Genomic DNA, 14,845 nt, shown 5'->3' on the forward strand with positions numbered 1-14,845 from the left:
GCTCTGGTCTTCCATTAACATATATAGCTGCTTCTCTTTGATTTGAGTCTGCCATCCATCGCGAACCATGCTGAATGCAGATTTAATTTGTTTCATTTTACGTAATTAACCTTGGAGACCTGTCATAGGCTTGCCATGAAGCTTGGTACTGGAGAAGGGACTCTTTTGTTTCTGCTAGCTGGGTGGCAAATGGTATTCAACCTCGCAAGTTGCCTGTGACTATACTTGGAGACCTGTCGTAGGCTTGCGATGAAGCTTTCAACCGACAGAAATCTTACGCACAATGCTTGGGTGATGAGTAAAAGTTTAATGCTTCAAATTCAGAAACATGTCTGGAACGAATGAAATGATTTAGGACCGTCATTCAAACTGAAACTCTTAGCCCTTCATTTGATTAGATAGTGTGAGAAATAATTAGCCAAACACTTGTCTGGGTTGTGAGAAATAATCAATGTTGCCTGCTCAAACACAATCAACTCCTCACAAACATGAATGAAATTTTTATTTTTTGTTTTCATACAAAGCAAACATCTATAACAGTTGATAATAATAAAGAATAACAGAGATCATGTCAACAATGACATTTGGCGATTTCATTTGAGCCTTGTGAGTTATATGGGGTGTTCTGGGATTAAAACTCACCTGCAGATATGCTTTCACAGGTTGGAATCACGCAGGGCGTGAGTTTCATATACATCGCATCTTGGTCCCAACTTGTAACTAAAAAGAACATCTTGTATATGTTCGACAATCCAATAATGTGGGCCATTATTTGGATCCATATGTCGTCGGAACTCTTTTGGCATGTCAACAAATCTAAGAAAGCTTAGATTTCTGAGGTGCCGGATGCCAGAGGGCACCTCCTTCAGTTGTGGGGAAGGCCCAATTTGTAGCTCTCGGAGAAGAGGCATAGCCCCATTGTCTATGATCAACGAGTTTAGTCTGGGCAAGTGCTTGAGTTTCAACACCCTGAGTTCCTTAAAGCCTCCCTCAAAATGCAGTTGCACACCATCATATGCATTGTATGAGAACCCAAGCTCTACCAAATTAGGAAGGTTTTGAAGGGCGTTCAGTGGGGCATTTGTCAACCTTGACCAAAAAATTCGTAACTTGACGAGTTGTTGAAGCTTTGGAATCCAACTTGGCAACTTCTCTAGAGGCCCCTTCAAGTAGAGAAACCGAATAGATTTGGGTGGAGTTGAAATGGATTGTAGGTTGAGGACTTCATCGTCACTTATTGTGCTTACTTCTAGAGATTCAAGGTGGTTCATCTTTTCAACGGAAGCACATAGAGCTTGTCCATATTCATGTTTCAAGTTTTTCAGGCCCAACTTGCGCAGCTGCCTCAACTTTTCCAATGCTTTAATTAGGTTGATTCCGCCGTGATTTGTTTCCACATGGTATAACTCTTGCAAAGCTTGTAAGCATCCAATACCATCATGTACTTTCACTCCTCGTTCGTAACTGATCATGCTGAAATCTATGCTGGAGTCAGTATAATAGGCCAAAAGATGTCGCAACCTTCGAAGCTTATTGATCTTGGCTGGTATTTCATACACCAGAGACTGTTTTAAATCCAGGGTTTCTAAGTTTTGCAGATTACATATGGACTCTGGAAGCAACTTCACCTTTGTATTCCTTAGGCTTAAGTACTTCAAGAGATGCAAATCCATCACATACTTCGGAAGATGATTCAGGGGAGCATCTGCAAAATCCAATATTTTCATAAGTTTAAAGTTTCCTCTCAGTGTACTGAGAAAAGACTCGGGCCATTGTTCTCGGTTGAAAGTAAATAAAGAACGAATGCGAGACTGTTCAATGATTCCCAAGGCATCATAGGGCGTGCTGTCTATCAAGAGGCATCGAGTTATTGGCTTTAATGTTGACTCATTTTCTGATAACACATGACAGAAATTTGAATCCACCGCTTTTCGAAGGAGCACTTCGCGCATCAGATCATGGACTCGACAGCTTCTAGCTTTCCCATCGATCCAAACCTGTGACACTTGCACCAGGCTTCTATGTATCAGTTCAGTCAAGTATTCCTCTGCAACCTCTTCTAGTGTCTTGCCCCTCTTCGGTTTCACAAAGCCTTCAGCAATCCACAACCGAACTAATCTTATGCAACTAATTGAGTAGTCCTCGGGAAAGATGCCAAAGTACAAGACACATGATTTGAGGTGATACGGTAGATGATGATAGCTGAAGGATAGAATTCTTGTGAGGCTTGTAAGGTGGGGATTGCTTTCTAACTCTGAACTTAAGCTATTGTATAACTTCTGCCATTCAGACACAACTTTAACTTTTGTTGACAACAGACCACCTATGGAAACAATTGCCAAAGGCAATCCTTCGCACTTTCTAACGAATTCAAGAGACAAATCTTTCAAATCTGCAGGGCAGTTCACCTCCAATTCATATTGAAATGCCCTTCTACAAAACAATTCCCATGCCTTGTTTGGAGGCAGAGGTTGCAAACGGTAAACATGAACATAAGAAGACTTTTTGCAAAAATCAGCAACATCTTTAATCCTTGTGGTGATCACTATTCTTCCGCCTTCATTATCCGGTAAAGCATGTTCTATCGCCTCCCAAAAATCTACTTTCCATACATCATCAAACACAATCACGTACCTCTTTTGCTGCAGTAATTCTCTTGATTTTCTAATTAAAGATTCTTTTTCCTTTGTGTCAATGCCCTCCGGGGTATATTCCTTCCTGGCCTTGTAGAATTGCATTACCATCTGCCTCAGAAGATCCTCCACCTTGTACGTCTGAGACACTGTAATCCAAGCATGGCAATCGAAGTGTTCGATCACCTTTTGGTTGTCATAGACTTTCTTGGCGAGAGTGGTCTTACCAAGTCCTCCCATGCCAACCACTGATATTACTTCACGGTATTCGCCTCTTGATGCTTTTCCTACCAACCAACTAATCAGCTCATCTCTGGCAGATTCCACACCAACAACTTCAGCTTCCTCGATGAAAAGGGAAGCCACTCGAGGGTCATGCCACGAATCAACAATTTCTCCACTGCTTTGACCTTGCTGATCAATTGAACTAAGTCCATATCTTTCATGTCTAGCCTTGATTTCACTAACCAATGCTCTCATGCCCTCTATTTTTGAGGCGATCTCATCCTGTGGTTTCATTTTCTTCAGAAACCAAACAACTTTGTGGACAAAGTGATGCGAGTTTTATGCGCACACAAATTAAACCCTCTTTTTGTCAATTGTAGTGAAGTGTATAAGTAGGGATCGTTCTGGACCGGGGATTAGGAGGGATTGTTAATCACTTGGATTTTTTACTCAAAAACGTAAAAACAATATAAAACACTAAACTAAATTGATTTCTAACTAATTTGACAATAAAGTAAAGGGGGGATTGTGTTTGGACGAGATTAAATTAAATGGACAAATTGTAATTAAAGGCAAAACGTAAATATGAATGAGATGAAAATATGGATGATGGAATAGCCAAGGGGTTCATCTCCACACATGTTATACTTGCATACAAAATTGATTCTCAGTTGGTCTTTCGATAAATTATGAAACTCGACACTCCAAGTTAATTAGGTCCGCTTAAATTAACCTTCAAATTTCCCTAGAATCATTGAATTGGATGAATATGCATCGCAAACAAATTATTCCTAACAAGTTCTCTATATGAACAGCATGATAAAGATACAAGTTAGAATCATTACGTTCTTTGGAAATTATAAGCATCGACAAGGCATTTGTAACTATGAAAAGCATGATACTCTTGCCAAGAATTCATTTAACGCGATTGTTTATAAGCAACCTCCACTACTTGTGAATATAAGTTCATAACTATTAGGTGAAATTCACTTATATTCTAGCGTCATATTCATGCATGAAAATTAAGCGTGCACTCTCAATCAACATACATAAATAAGTTATCGATCAAACGGTTAAACAAATTGAATCCAACATTCATGAAATTCCAACCAAATATAATCAATTCATATTGCAAGCATAAACATGGTTTTGAATCACCCCCTAGCTAACTAGGGGGATTTAGCCTCTCATGGTCACAGAAAGAGAATTACAATTGAATTTAAACATAAAGCACAAAGGAACGATTACACCTGGAACGCCCGACGAATCCACGTGAATTGGTGCGCGTCGAAGCTCCTCTTTCCTCTTCTCCTTATGCAGCAAATTGGTTGTGGAATGATGTAGGATGGTGTGGAATGGTGTTGGTGTGGTGGATTTAGGGAGGATTAGTGGTGCGGCAAAGTTGGATTAATTTGTTTAAAATGGTTAGAATGGCAGGGGAATAGCACGGCTAATGGCAAGGAAATGGGATGTTTAAGGTGGCTCAATTAGTGTCTTCACGGGTTGATGGGAAAATATGGGAAAAAAAATGGCTGAATAAAGAATGGGATGATTAGATTGTAATAAAAAAATGGGATAGTGTGGATGGTGGGAGAATATATAAATGGCAATGGGATCATGGTGGCTACGGCTTAAGGATGGATAGTGGAGAAAAATGGGAGAAAAATATAAAAAGGTGGCTTAATGGTTTATTAGTTTATTAGCCCTAATGGCAATGCACGGTTTAGAGGATAAATAATGGGAAGTGAATGGAAAAAGGTGTGGTGGATGTGATAATGGGTGAATCAAATGCACGGTTTTAGGATTAGAATATGGGAAAGAATAATGGGAGAATTTTGGAATGGTGGAGGTAATGCACTAAAGGGATGAATGATGGGATGGTGGCTAATTAACAAACATGGAATAAATGGGAAATGGGGGGGGGGGTGCCACGGATGGAATAGGATATGGGAGATTGGATGCTATGGTGGGATTAGAATAATAGGAATATGGTGCTACGGATGGAATAGGATATGGGAGATTGGATGATTAATGGGAAGTGATGGGATATAATGGATAATGGCAATGGACAATTAAAAATGGGATATAGTGGATAATTAAAAATGGAAAGTGGAGAGGAATGGATGCACGGTTTGAAGGGTTTTATATGGGGAAAAAGGGTTTATGGATGATGGATAGGAATGGTGGGATGCACGGCTTAGGAGGAAGATTATGTGATGCATTGTTTTGGACGTCCATTCCTCGTGCTCTATTTGCATACACCACATTCCAGCTCAGTTTTGCTCCTAAAGCTCCAAATTGCATCATTTCATGTAATATGTCCTTTAAACCTGAAAATACATGAAAGTAGCTTAAAAGACTACTTTAACGAATAAAACATAACAAAAATGCATAAGAACTAGCTAACTAAGGCGCATAAATATGCTCCTATCACAAAGCGAACGAATCCGCGGTCTTGATGGTGCCTTGTGACACGAAGCAAATACTCATCGATGACATCTTCAATGTAAAAAGCTGCTTCCCTTACTTGTTTGACCCAAGTTTTGGCACTGTCAGTCACCATGTCTCCTTCTGCTGCTGCTGCTTTAGCATCTGCATCCTTGAGGAACGATCGGATGCTTTCAAGCTCATCTCTGAGAAAACCAACTTCAGCACGCACGTCTCTTGAAAGTTTCGCTTCTGTGGTGATGAGTAGTGAAATTAACTTATCGATCACAAAGCATACAACTGATTCTGCCATTTTGTATCCTACCTTTTCTGGCAGACGAAGTATCTATAATTGACGGAGAAAAATCTCTATATGAATACGTTTGTGTGGAATATTTCTGGTTAGGTTGCAGACGAAGTATCTATAATTGATGGAGAAAAATCTCTATATGACTACGTTTGTGTGGAATATTTGGTAGGCCTGCCATCGTTCATCAAGCCTTTCAAATTTTCCTATCAAATGTTAGATTTGACAATTTCTTATACAATCTATTATCCCGACTCGAAATGATACGAAAATTATAGGTTTCAAGTCAACACGTTAACTAATTGAGTTGGTATCAAGTTACATATTAAGAACCCGTTACCCGCAGGTAACCAGTTTTAACACATTAAAAAAAAAGTTAGTTTGATGATTTTAAACTACGAAAAACTTTTTGAATAAGATAGTCATCGTAGATTAACAGTTATCTCTAGTTAAAACTTAAGTCATTCACTTAATGAAATTTTATCAAGTCATTTGAACATTCTGAGTTGAGGAGACGATACTTTTTTATTTTTAAATTTTATAAAAAAAAAGCAGTTTATAAGGAAAATGTTAGGAAGGTCACTCGAATTGACAACCCTAAGAAAACAGAAGAGAAAGAGCCCCTCCCATTGACTTGTGTAATCCATCATATTGCACACTTGTTCTGATTCAATGTTCAGTAATTTAATGAGTACTGGTATACTATATGCCCCAGAACTTTTTTTTGGGGAATCGTAAAGATTTCGTGATCGTGACCGTTTATTGTACATCGTGCAGTCAGAAATTATTTTAAATTTAAAATGCATGATGTACGATAAAAGATCACGATCCCAGGATCTCCAGAAAAAAAAATCCAACGAAGATTCTTTTTCTATGCACTCTACTTGGGAATATATATAGAGGAATCCCCTTCTCAAGAGGGATCTCTATTTTTTTTTGAAAAATAGGGATTCTCAAGAGGGATCTCCATTTTTTTTTGAAAAATAGGGATTCCCTCTTGAACGTTAAATCTGGATTTAATGAAATTCTGTGGTTGAGCTTCTGTGGTCTGTGATTTAATCTCAACCACATAGTTTCATTAAAGCTAAATCTAACGGTCAATAAGGTATCTCTATTTTTTTTGAAAAATAGGGATCTCTTTTGAGAAAGAGCCTATACATACATATATATATATATATATGAGCGGATTCATTATACGCTGGTATATTATCGATACCATGAGAAAGGAAAACTCGAATTAAAGAGGTGATTAACAATGTAATCGGAGATGAATAAAAAGAAAGTTTACATATTTGCAATATAGTCAGCCGAGCCGGAAAATTGCTATGCTGTAGCGATAGCAGTTGTTGAGGTCAACAATTTAGACCACACCAACCATTGCACCAGCTGGGTTTGAGAAATAAACAAACAGTCGCCATTTTATATTTGGTAGGCCTGCCATCATTCATAAAGTCTTATAGAGCATCTTCAGGGAGGAGTAGCCCGATGGACCTTTGATTTTTCCCACCCAATAGCCCGAGCTGCTTGCTTCAGCCCATACGGGCGTGTGAACTGAGGGAGGGCCTGAGTGAGAGGCCCGAGAGCGTAAGGCCGAATGATGCCAGGATAGCGTCAGTTACATTATAAAATTAATAAAAAATTTTAAAAAATTTAAAAAAATATAAACAATTAATAAAAAAAAATCCTTTGGATTGTAATTTCTTATTTAATGAAACATGGTACAATGAGACCGATTAAAAATCGTATCCGAAATTTGAAATAAAATTATTTTTTTATTATTTTATAAAATAAAAACTATTAATATTTTATTGCATATTGCAATGACTATTCAGTTTAGATGTGGAGATGCAAAATGCAATTACTGTTCACTAAAGGCTATTCAATAAGAAGTTGCCTTGGGGGTCTTAACACGCTGGAGTTGCTCTTACATTTTACCACCTTTTTCCGAGAGATTTTTAAGGTGTGCTTGAAACATGAAATAGTATCTAGTATTTGTACCATGACATATGGTATAGTTATTGTTTTGAGCACATTAAAAAATTTCTCAATCTCTCTGATAAAAGTAGAGTCCACATAATGTGTATCTCATTTTTATTAGATCATGGTTATGGTATGAAAAAAATGATAAGAAAAACATTCGGTTCAAAATTACATATTTACCCGAAAGAGGATAAAACTTCGTTCTTTCTTTTTTTTTTTTTTTTTTTTTTTTTCGGGAAACTATGACGATGGTGTTTGTACGCCAACAGAAGATGCGAAGATGGAAACTGGAAGGTGCCAATCATAAACAGACCAAAAGTTTCTGGAAGCAAAACTGCAAAACACACACTTCCCTCGCAGGGCTCTCGAATCTCACTCAATCCCTCCACGCCAACCAACGGTCAACCCGAAACCCTCCCACTACAGCTCAAGACCCGGACCGGCGAACTCGACTCCCACCCCACCCGAAACAAGCCCACCGGAGTCACCGCGATGAGACCGATTGTGCCACTCCAAGGCGTCGTCCAAGGCAGAGGCGGCCTCATCCTCGGCTCTCTAATCCCATGTGCTCTCTATTACTGCATCCAGCTCTACCTAAAATGATGCCGATCCACCTTCCCCCTCCCAGTCCTCCTCCAACCTGGCGGAGCTCCCCAGAACGCTGCCGCGGTCCAGCTTGTCCACCCGCGGGTCCGGATGTCCTCCCGGGCGAGCTGGGTTGCGAAGCCCAATGACTCGCCGTACTATATCGGGTTGGATAGGGCTTCGGAGGACACGTACGATAGGGTGGATTCAACTCGGATTGTCGTAGAACAGGGTGAGATTTTGTTGGGTTTTGTGTAATTTATGTTTTCGGAGTGGAGTTTATGTAAAGTTCGACTTTTTAATTTTCTGGGTGTCAGGGTGTGGTTGCATCTGTGTTTGGATTTGATTGAGAAATGCGTTTCGGAGAATTTGATGGAATCGATGGTGGGAACGGACGGTGGTGATTTGAGCATAAGTGGAGTTGCAGCGTGGCAGCCGTTTGATGGAATGACTGAGCTGAAAGTGGTATGATTGTTTCTAATCTCTGAAACATTGTTGGATAATTTAGTGAGATGGTACTTTAATTCTTTATAATCGCTCTTCTGATATAGTTTCGGTTGCGTAATTTGCAGAATAGTGCTATTTATCACCAATTTTTCCAATGGCCGCAAAATTAAAAGGGATGTATGAGAAGTAAAAATACGTGTATAGATAGCAGTACTTAATTTGCAAAGTGCTATGCTACTTTGCTTCGAATTTTCGTAGCCGATCGTAGGTGGCGGAGAATTGTGATTTGTCATCAAGTTTCCCGAGCTTTTTCGCACCTCTTCAATCAAGAGTCGGAAAATGGGACAAGTTAGAAAACTAGACCACCAAACAATTAGAACCAAAGATACATTGATGAAAACAGAAACATCAGAGAAAAATAATAGCACCTCCTTAATAACCGATTGGAGTGAACCTCTCGGTGGTGATTTTGCTTGGCCAATTGACTCGCCGTGGGTGTCATTAACGTTGAACTCCTTGATAGATGTGGTGACTTACCCGGGGACCTTTGGTTTTCGGAGTGTCTTGAGCCATGTGATTAGAAAACTCTAATCGTGTTGAAACAGGAACATAAAACATAACAGTAAGATACAATTTCATGTACTAATTCAGGCAAAGCCGATTTAGAAAACAGAAATAAAATTTTCCAAGTGTATTAATTTTACAACAAATTATCACATTGTATCGAAAATCTAATAAGAAATGAGTCGATGAGGCAGAATGTACCTTTGTCATTATCATCTACGGATGCAGAGACCTCCGCTTACATGCAATTATTCGAGTTACTACATCTACTAACTTCAACATCTTTCGATTCCACTGAGGTTTTTACAAGTACCGGATGATTCTCTTTTTGCCAATTCAACAAATTTTCAAGGAAAGCTAAAGGATTTGAAACCAATTAAACAAATAAAAAACAAAGTTAGTGGTAACATATTAATCCAATCAAATTACAATATTTATAATCCAATTAATCTCTAATCTGTTCATATAAAACAACGTAACATAATTAAAAGGCATGAACTAAACATGTAGATGTTGAAATTAATTAGCAGAAAACGATCATTAATTATGTGGTAATCATAGAAGATGATCCAAAATTCATTGTTTTTGGGACATGCTAAGAAAACAACAAACAAATGTTCCGGAAATCGCTTACGCGAGGGCTCATAGCCTCCCGCTGACCGGAACCATTCCTCCGCCTCCTCGGCCTCCCAATCGGATTCCGGCCTAGTGAAATCGTAGAGCCTTTGGCGCATCGAATTCATAGTCCATGTCAATTTCATCCCCCTCGAAAGCCTCCCTTGCGAACTACACCATTTCTTCGTTCATCTCTCTCTCTCTCCTTCCTCAATCTCTCTCTCCCCTCCCTCCATCTCTCTCTATCTGAACCAACTTTCAGGCAAATGAACCTGCCAATTCCATGCAAGTTTTGAAATTTATTTCCTTTTTGATATCACAAATATTTTGGATTTTTGTTTTGTCGAAAAGCTTTCGGAGACTTTCGAAGAAACGATCGGGTTCGAAACTTTCCCGGGAAATCAAAATTCAGAAACAGAGGGGGAGAGAGAGAGATTATATATATGTATATATATGTATATATATGTACGTAGAAGTTTTGATCAAGGTTAATGTGCAACCCTAATTGGAAATTTGTGAAGGGAAGAAACGGAAAGGTTTGAATATTTGTTTGGGGCGAGAATTCCGGGTTGGTTTAAGAAGGCAAACTCAGCCAGAAAAGGAAAGACGACGACGACTTTTTTTAGCGCCCAAGTTTTTTGAAATCGTGGGATCCACTCACTCCGCTACCCCCAACGGTTGGGGAGCATTTTTGCTCATTATAAAAACTATGATGTATGTTCATCATACACCTAATCAATTGACATGTGTCATTTCACTTCACTTTAGTTAACTATCTTAGTTTTTCAATTTTGAAAGAAATTAACCAAGATTAAGTAAAATGACACATGTCAATTGATTAGATGTATGGTGAGCATACACCATAATTTATGGTGGTGAGCAAAAATGCTCCCCAACGGTTGCATTTGTGGGCCCTCACCCTTACATCTTGATAAATTTGTTACATTAGATGCAATGGCGGAGTTAGAAATTTTTTATCGGGTGGGCTAACTTAAAAATTTAAATTTTTATAAATAAAGAAACTTGATACCGTGTTTTTCGTTGTATCAGCTAGCTTAAAAAAATTCACAAGGTGAGCTAAAAATTTTTGTAATTAAATAAATATGTGTTAAAATTCAAACAAATCCAAACTTGTAAATGTACCAGAAGCGATGAAAAAAATGATGTAAGAAAAAAAGATGATATGTAAACTGTATTATATAATTTTATATTGTTAAATCTAAAGAATTCGGATTAATGACTCAATATATGGTGGGTGAAAATCAATCAAAATTACATGTAAAATTTTATTTTTCACCGGAAGCTACCTGGGGTACAGCCCAGGGCAGCCCTTAACCTGGCTCCGCCAGTGATTAGATGTTATATTAATCATCGATGGAGTTTGAACTTATACAATCATGTAAGCACTAAACACCTTTTTACCACGGTGCGTACAAAATATGCATGGCTGAATCAATATGTGCATACAAAAGGAAAAAGCTCAATCATGATTCACGAAATTTTTGGCGAAAAAAATATTCATGATTCATGAAATTTCTATAATCCACAAAATCAACCCTTTGATTAACAAAATATGTTAGAGATTACAAATTAATATAAAGAATATAAAATAGTAAAGAATTGGTAAGATCAAAAATAGTGAAAATTTAATATTTTAACTTCAATTATCAAAGTGAGGTTAAAAAGAGCATACGATTTATAATTTTTATTGCAACCACCAATAACATTACAAGGAAATGCTAGGAATACAACCTGCAAGAGAAACTAGGATACCAGAGCTGACAACCAACTTCTAACCAAAACATGTCCCATTCCCATGCTTGGTTTCACAAGTTGGAATCAAGCTTTCGAACAAAGAGAATCACAAGCATATGTTCAACAATCCAATAATGTTGGCCATTTTTTGGATTCATATACACCCCATTTTGGTCCAAGCTTGTACCAAAAACGAACATTTTGTATATGTTCAACAATCCAATACTGTTGGCCATTTTTTGGATTCATCTGTTGCGCAAACTCATTTGGCATGTCATAGAAATAAAGATATGTCAGATTCCGGAGATGGTGGATGCCAGAGGGCACCTCCTTCAATTGTGGGGAAGGTCCAATGTAAAACACTTGGAGAAGAGGCATGACACCATCGTCTATGATCAACGAATTTAGTCCCATCATTGCCATGAGATTTAGCTCCCTAAGTTTCTGAGATCCTCCTTCCTCAAAATGCAGCTGCACACCATCATATGCATTGTAATCCAAACTTAGCTCCAACAGATTAGGTAGATTTTGAAGGGCTTTTAGTGGGGAATCTCTCAACCTTGACCAATAAATGGTTATCCTGACCAGGTGTTGAAGATTTGAAATCCAACCTGGCAACTGCTCTAAGCGCCCTATCAAGCAGAGAGAACGAATCAATTGTGGTGGAGTTGAAATGGATTCTAGATCAAGGACTTCATCTTCATTTATTGCAGTTAAAAGTAGAGATTCAAGGTGGTTCATCTTTTCAATAGAAGCACACACAGCCCTTCCATCTTCACTTTTCAAGTTTTTTAGGCCTAACTTCCGCAGCTGTCTTAACTTTCCCAGTTCTTTGATTAGCCTCATCCCTCCATGATTCACCTCCACATAGGACAGTTTTTGCAAAGCTTGTAAGCATCCAATACCTTCATGTATCTTCACTCCTTTTTCCATAATTAAGAACAAACCCACGTCGCAGTTGTAGTCACGATGGTAGCCCAAAAGATGCCGCAGCTTAACAAGCTTATTGATCTTGGCTGGTATTTCATACACCAGAGATTGTTTTAGATCCAGGGTTTCCAAGTTTTGTAGATTGCCTATGGAGTCTGGAAGCAACTTCACCTTTGTATTCCTCAGGCTTAAGTACGTCAAGAGATACAAATCCCCCACATATTTCGGAAGCTGATTGATTGGAGCATCCATGAAATCCAATACTTTCAGAAGTTTAAAGTTTCCACTCAATGTATCGAGAAAAGACTCGGGCCATTCTTCTAGGTTGAAAGTAAATACAGAACGAATATGAGATTGTGTAATGCTTCCCAGGGCCTCAGAGGGACTGATGTCCATTGAGAGACGTCGAGTTGTTGGTTTAAAACTCGATTCGTCTTTTGATAACACATGACAGAAGCTCGAATCCAACCCCTTCTTAAGGAGGACATCGTGCACTAGATCATGAACTCTACAACCTCGAGCTTTTCCATCAATGTAAACTTCTGAAACTTGAACCAGGGTTCTGTGAATTAGCTCTATCAAGTATTCCTCTCCAACCTCTTCTAGTGTCTTGCCCCTCTTCGGTTTCACAAAGCCTTCAGCGATCCACAACCGAACTAATCTTATGCAATTAACTGAGTAATCCTCGGGAAAGATGCCAACGTATAATACACACAATTTGAGGTAATACGGTAGATGGTGATAGCTGAGGGATAGGATTCTTGTGAGGCTTGTAAGGTGGGGATTGCTTTCTAACTCTGAACTCAAGCTATTGTATAACTTCTGCCATTCAGACACAACTTTAGCTTTGGTTGACAGCAGACCACCTATGGAAACAATTGCCAAAGGTAGTCCTTCGCATCTTTTGACGAAGTTAAGCGACAACTCTTCCAACTCTTCAGGACACTTTCCCTCCAATTCGAACTGAAATGCCTTTCTACGAAACAATTCCCATGCCTTGTCTTGAGGCAGATGCTGCAAGTGATGAACATGAACAAAACAATATCTTTTGCAAAAGTTGGCAACATCTTGAATCCGTGTAGTGATAATTATTCGTCCGCCTTTATTATCGAGTAAAGCATATTCTATAGACCCCCAAAAATCTACTTTCCACACATCATCAAACACAACAACGTACCTCTTTTGCTGCAAATACTCTCTTGATGTGCTAATCAGGGACTCCTTATCCATTGTGTCAATTTCCTCTGGGAAACGCTCCTTCCTTGAACTGTAGAACTTTTTGATTACCGTCCTCAGAAGATCCTCAACCCTGTACGACTGGGACACCGTAATCCAAGCATAGCAATCAAAGTGTGCCATCACCTTCGGCGGATCATAAACTTTCTTGGCAAGAGTGGTTTTCCCAAGTCCTCCCATGCCAACCACTGATATCACTTCACGTCTCGGTGCTCCTTCTACCAACAAACGAGTTAGCTCATCTCTGGCACATTCAATCCCTACAATTTCAGCTTCCTCAATGAAAAGGGAAGCCACTCGAGGGTCATTCCACGGTAGAGTCTTTTCTCCACTGCTCTGGCCACGCTGATCAATGGATTTGAATCCATATCTATCACTTCTATCCTTGATTTCACGAACCAATTTTTTTTATACCGTCAACTTTCAAAACTATCCCATCCTGTGATCTCTTTTTTTTAACCAACCGGATTATTTTGTGGAAAAAACGAATGAATCCATAGTGTTGATGATGCTGTATGATGTGGAGCAAATATTCATCAATGACATCTTCAATGTAAAAAGCTGCTTCTCTTACTTGATTGACCCAAGTTTTGACACCGTCATTCCCCGTCTCTCCATCTGCTGCTGCAGCCTTAGCATCTGCTTCCTTGAGGAATGATCGGATGCTCTCGAGTTCATCTTTGATGAAACCAACTTCAGTACGTGCGTTTCTCGAAAGGTTTGCTTCTGTGGTGATGAGTAGTTGAATTAACTTGTCGATCACAAAGCTTACAATCTGTTCTGCCATTTTGTATCCTGCCCTTTTCTGGCAGACAAAGCGTCTATAATTGATTAATATTTGCTCAATTATATGAAATTTTGAACATTTTAGAATTCTGTGTGCAGTATTTCTGGTTAGGTTGCAGACGGAAGAGTATCCTCTCCGGATCCACCTGATGGGAATCATAGAGATACTCACATCCTAATCATATATCGTACATCATGCGGTTAATTTTCATCAAATATTATTTATGTTTAATTTTAAATAAAATAGTTAAATAATTTTTGATCGCATGATACATGATGAATTACTAAGATGTGAAGATGTCTAACATCTCCATATTTTGAATCCGAATGGAATCCGAATCCATTGCAGACGACT

General features: G+C 38.8%; 1 protein-coding gene and 1 pseudogene across 1 annotated transcript; both read right to left on the minus strand.

Moving 5' to 3' along the window:
* Positions 1-592: 592 nt before the first annotated feature.
* Positions 593-5,675, minus strand: LOC103963440 (disease resistance protein RPM1). The gene is made up of 2 exons (XM_048590428.1): positions 5,300-5,675; positions 593-3,189 (listed from the first exon to the last, which is right to left on the minus strand). Exons 1-2 carry the CDS (start codon positions 5,596-5,598, stop codon positions 657-659), a joined length of 2,832 nt encoding a protein of 943 aa, XP_048446385.1. The 5' UTR covers positions 5,599-5,675; the 3' UTR covers positions 593-656.
* Positions 5,676-11,407: 5,732 nt separating this feature from the next.
* Positions 11,408-14,607, minus strand: LOC103935480 (annotated as a pseudogene).
* Positions 14,608-14,845: the final 238 nt, after the last annotated feature.

Source organism: the organism of the source record quoted next, unplaced genomic scaffold, assembly GCF_019419815.1.
Source record: "Pyrus x bretschneideri cultivar Hongxiangsu unplaced genomic scaffold, Pyrus_bretschneideri_v1 Contig32, whole genome shotgun sequence".
NCBI classification, from domain to species: domain Eukaryota; kingdom Viridiplantae; phylum Streptophyta; class Magnoliopsida; order Rosales; family Rosaceae; genus Pyrus; species Pyrus x bretschneideri.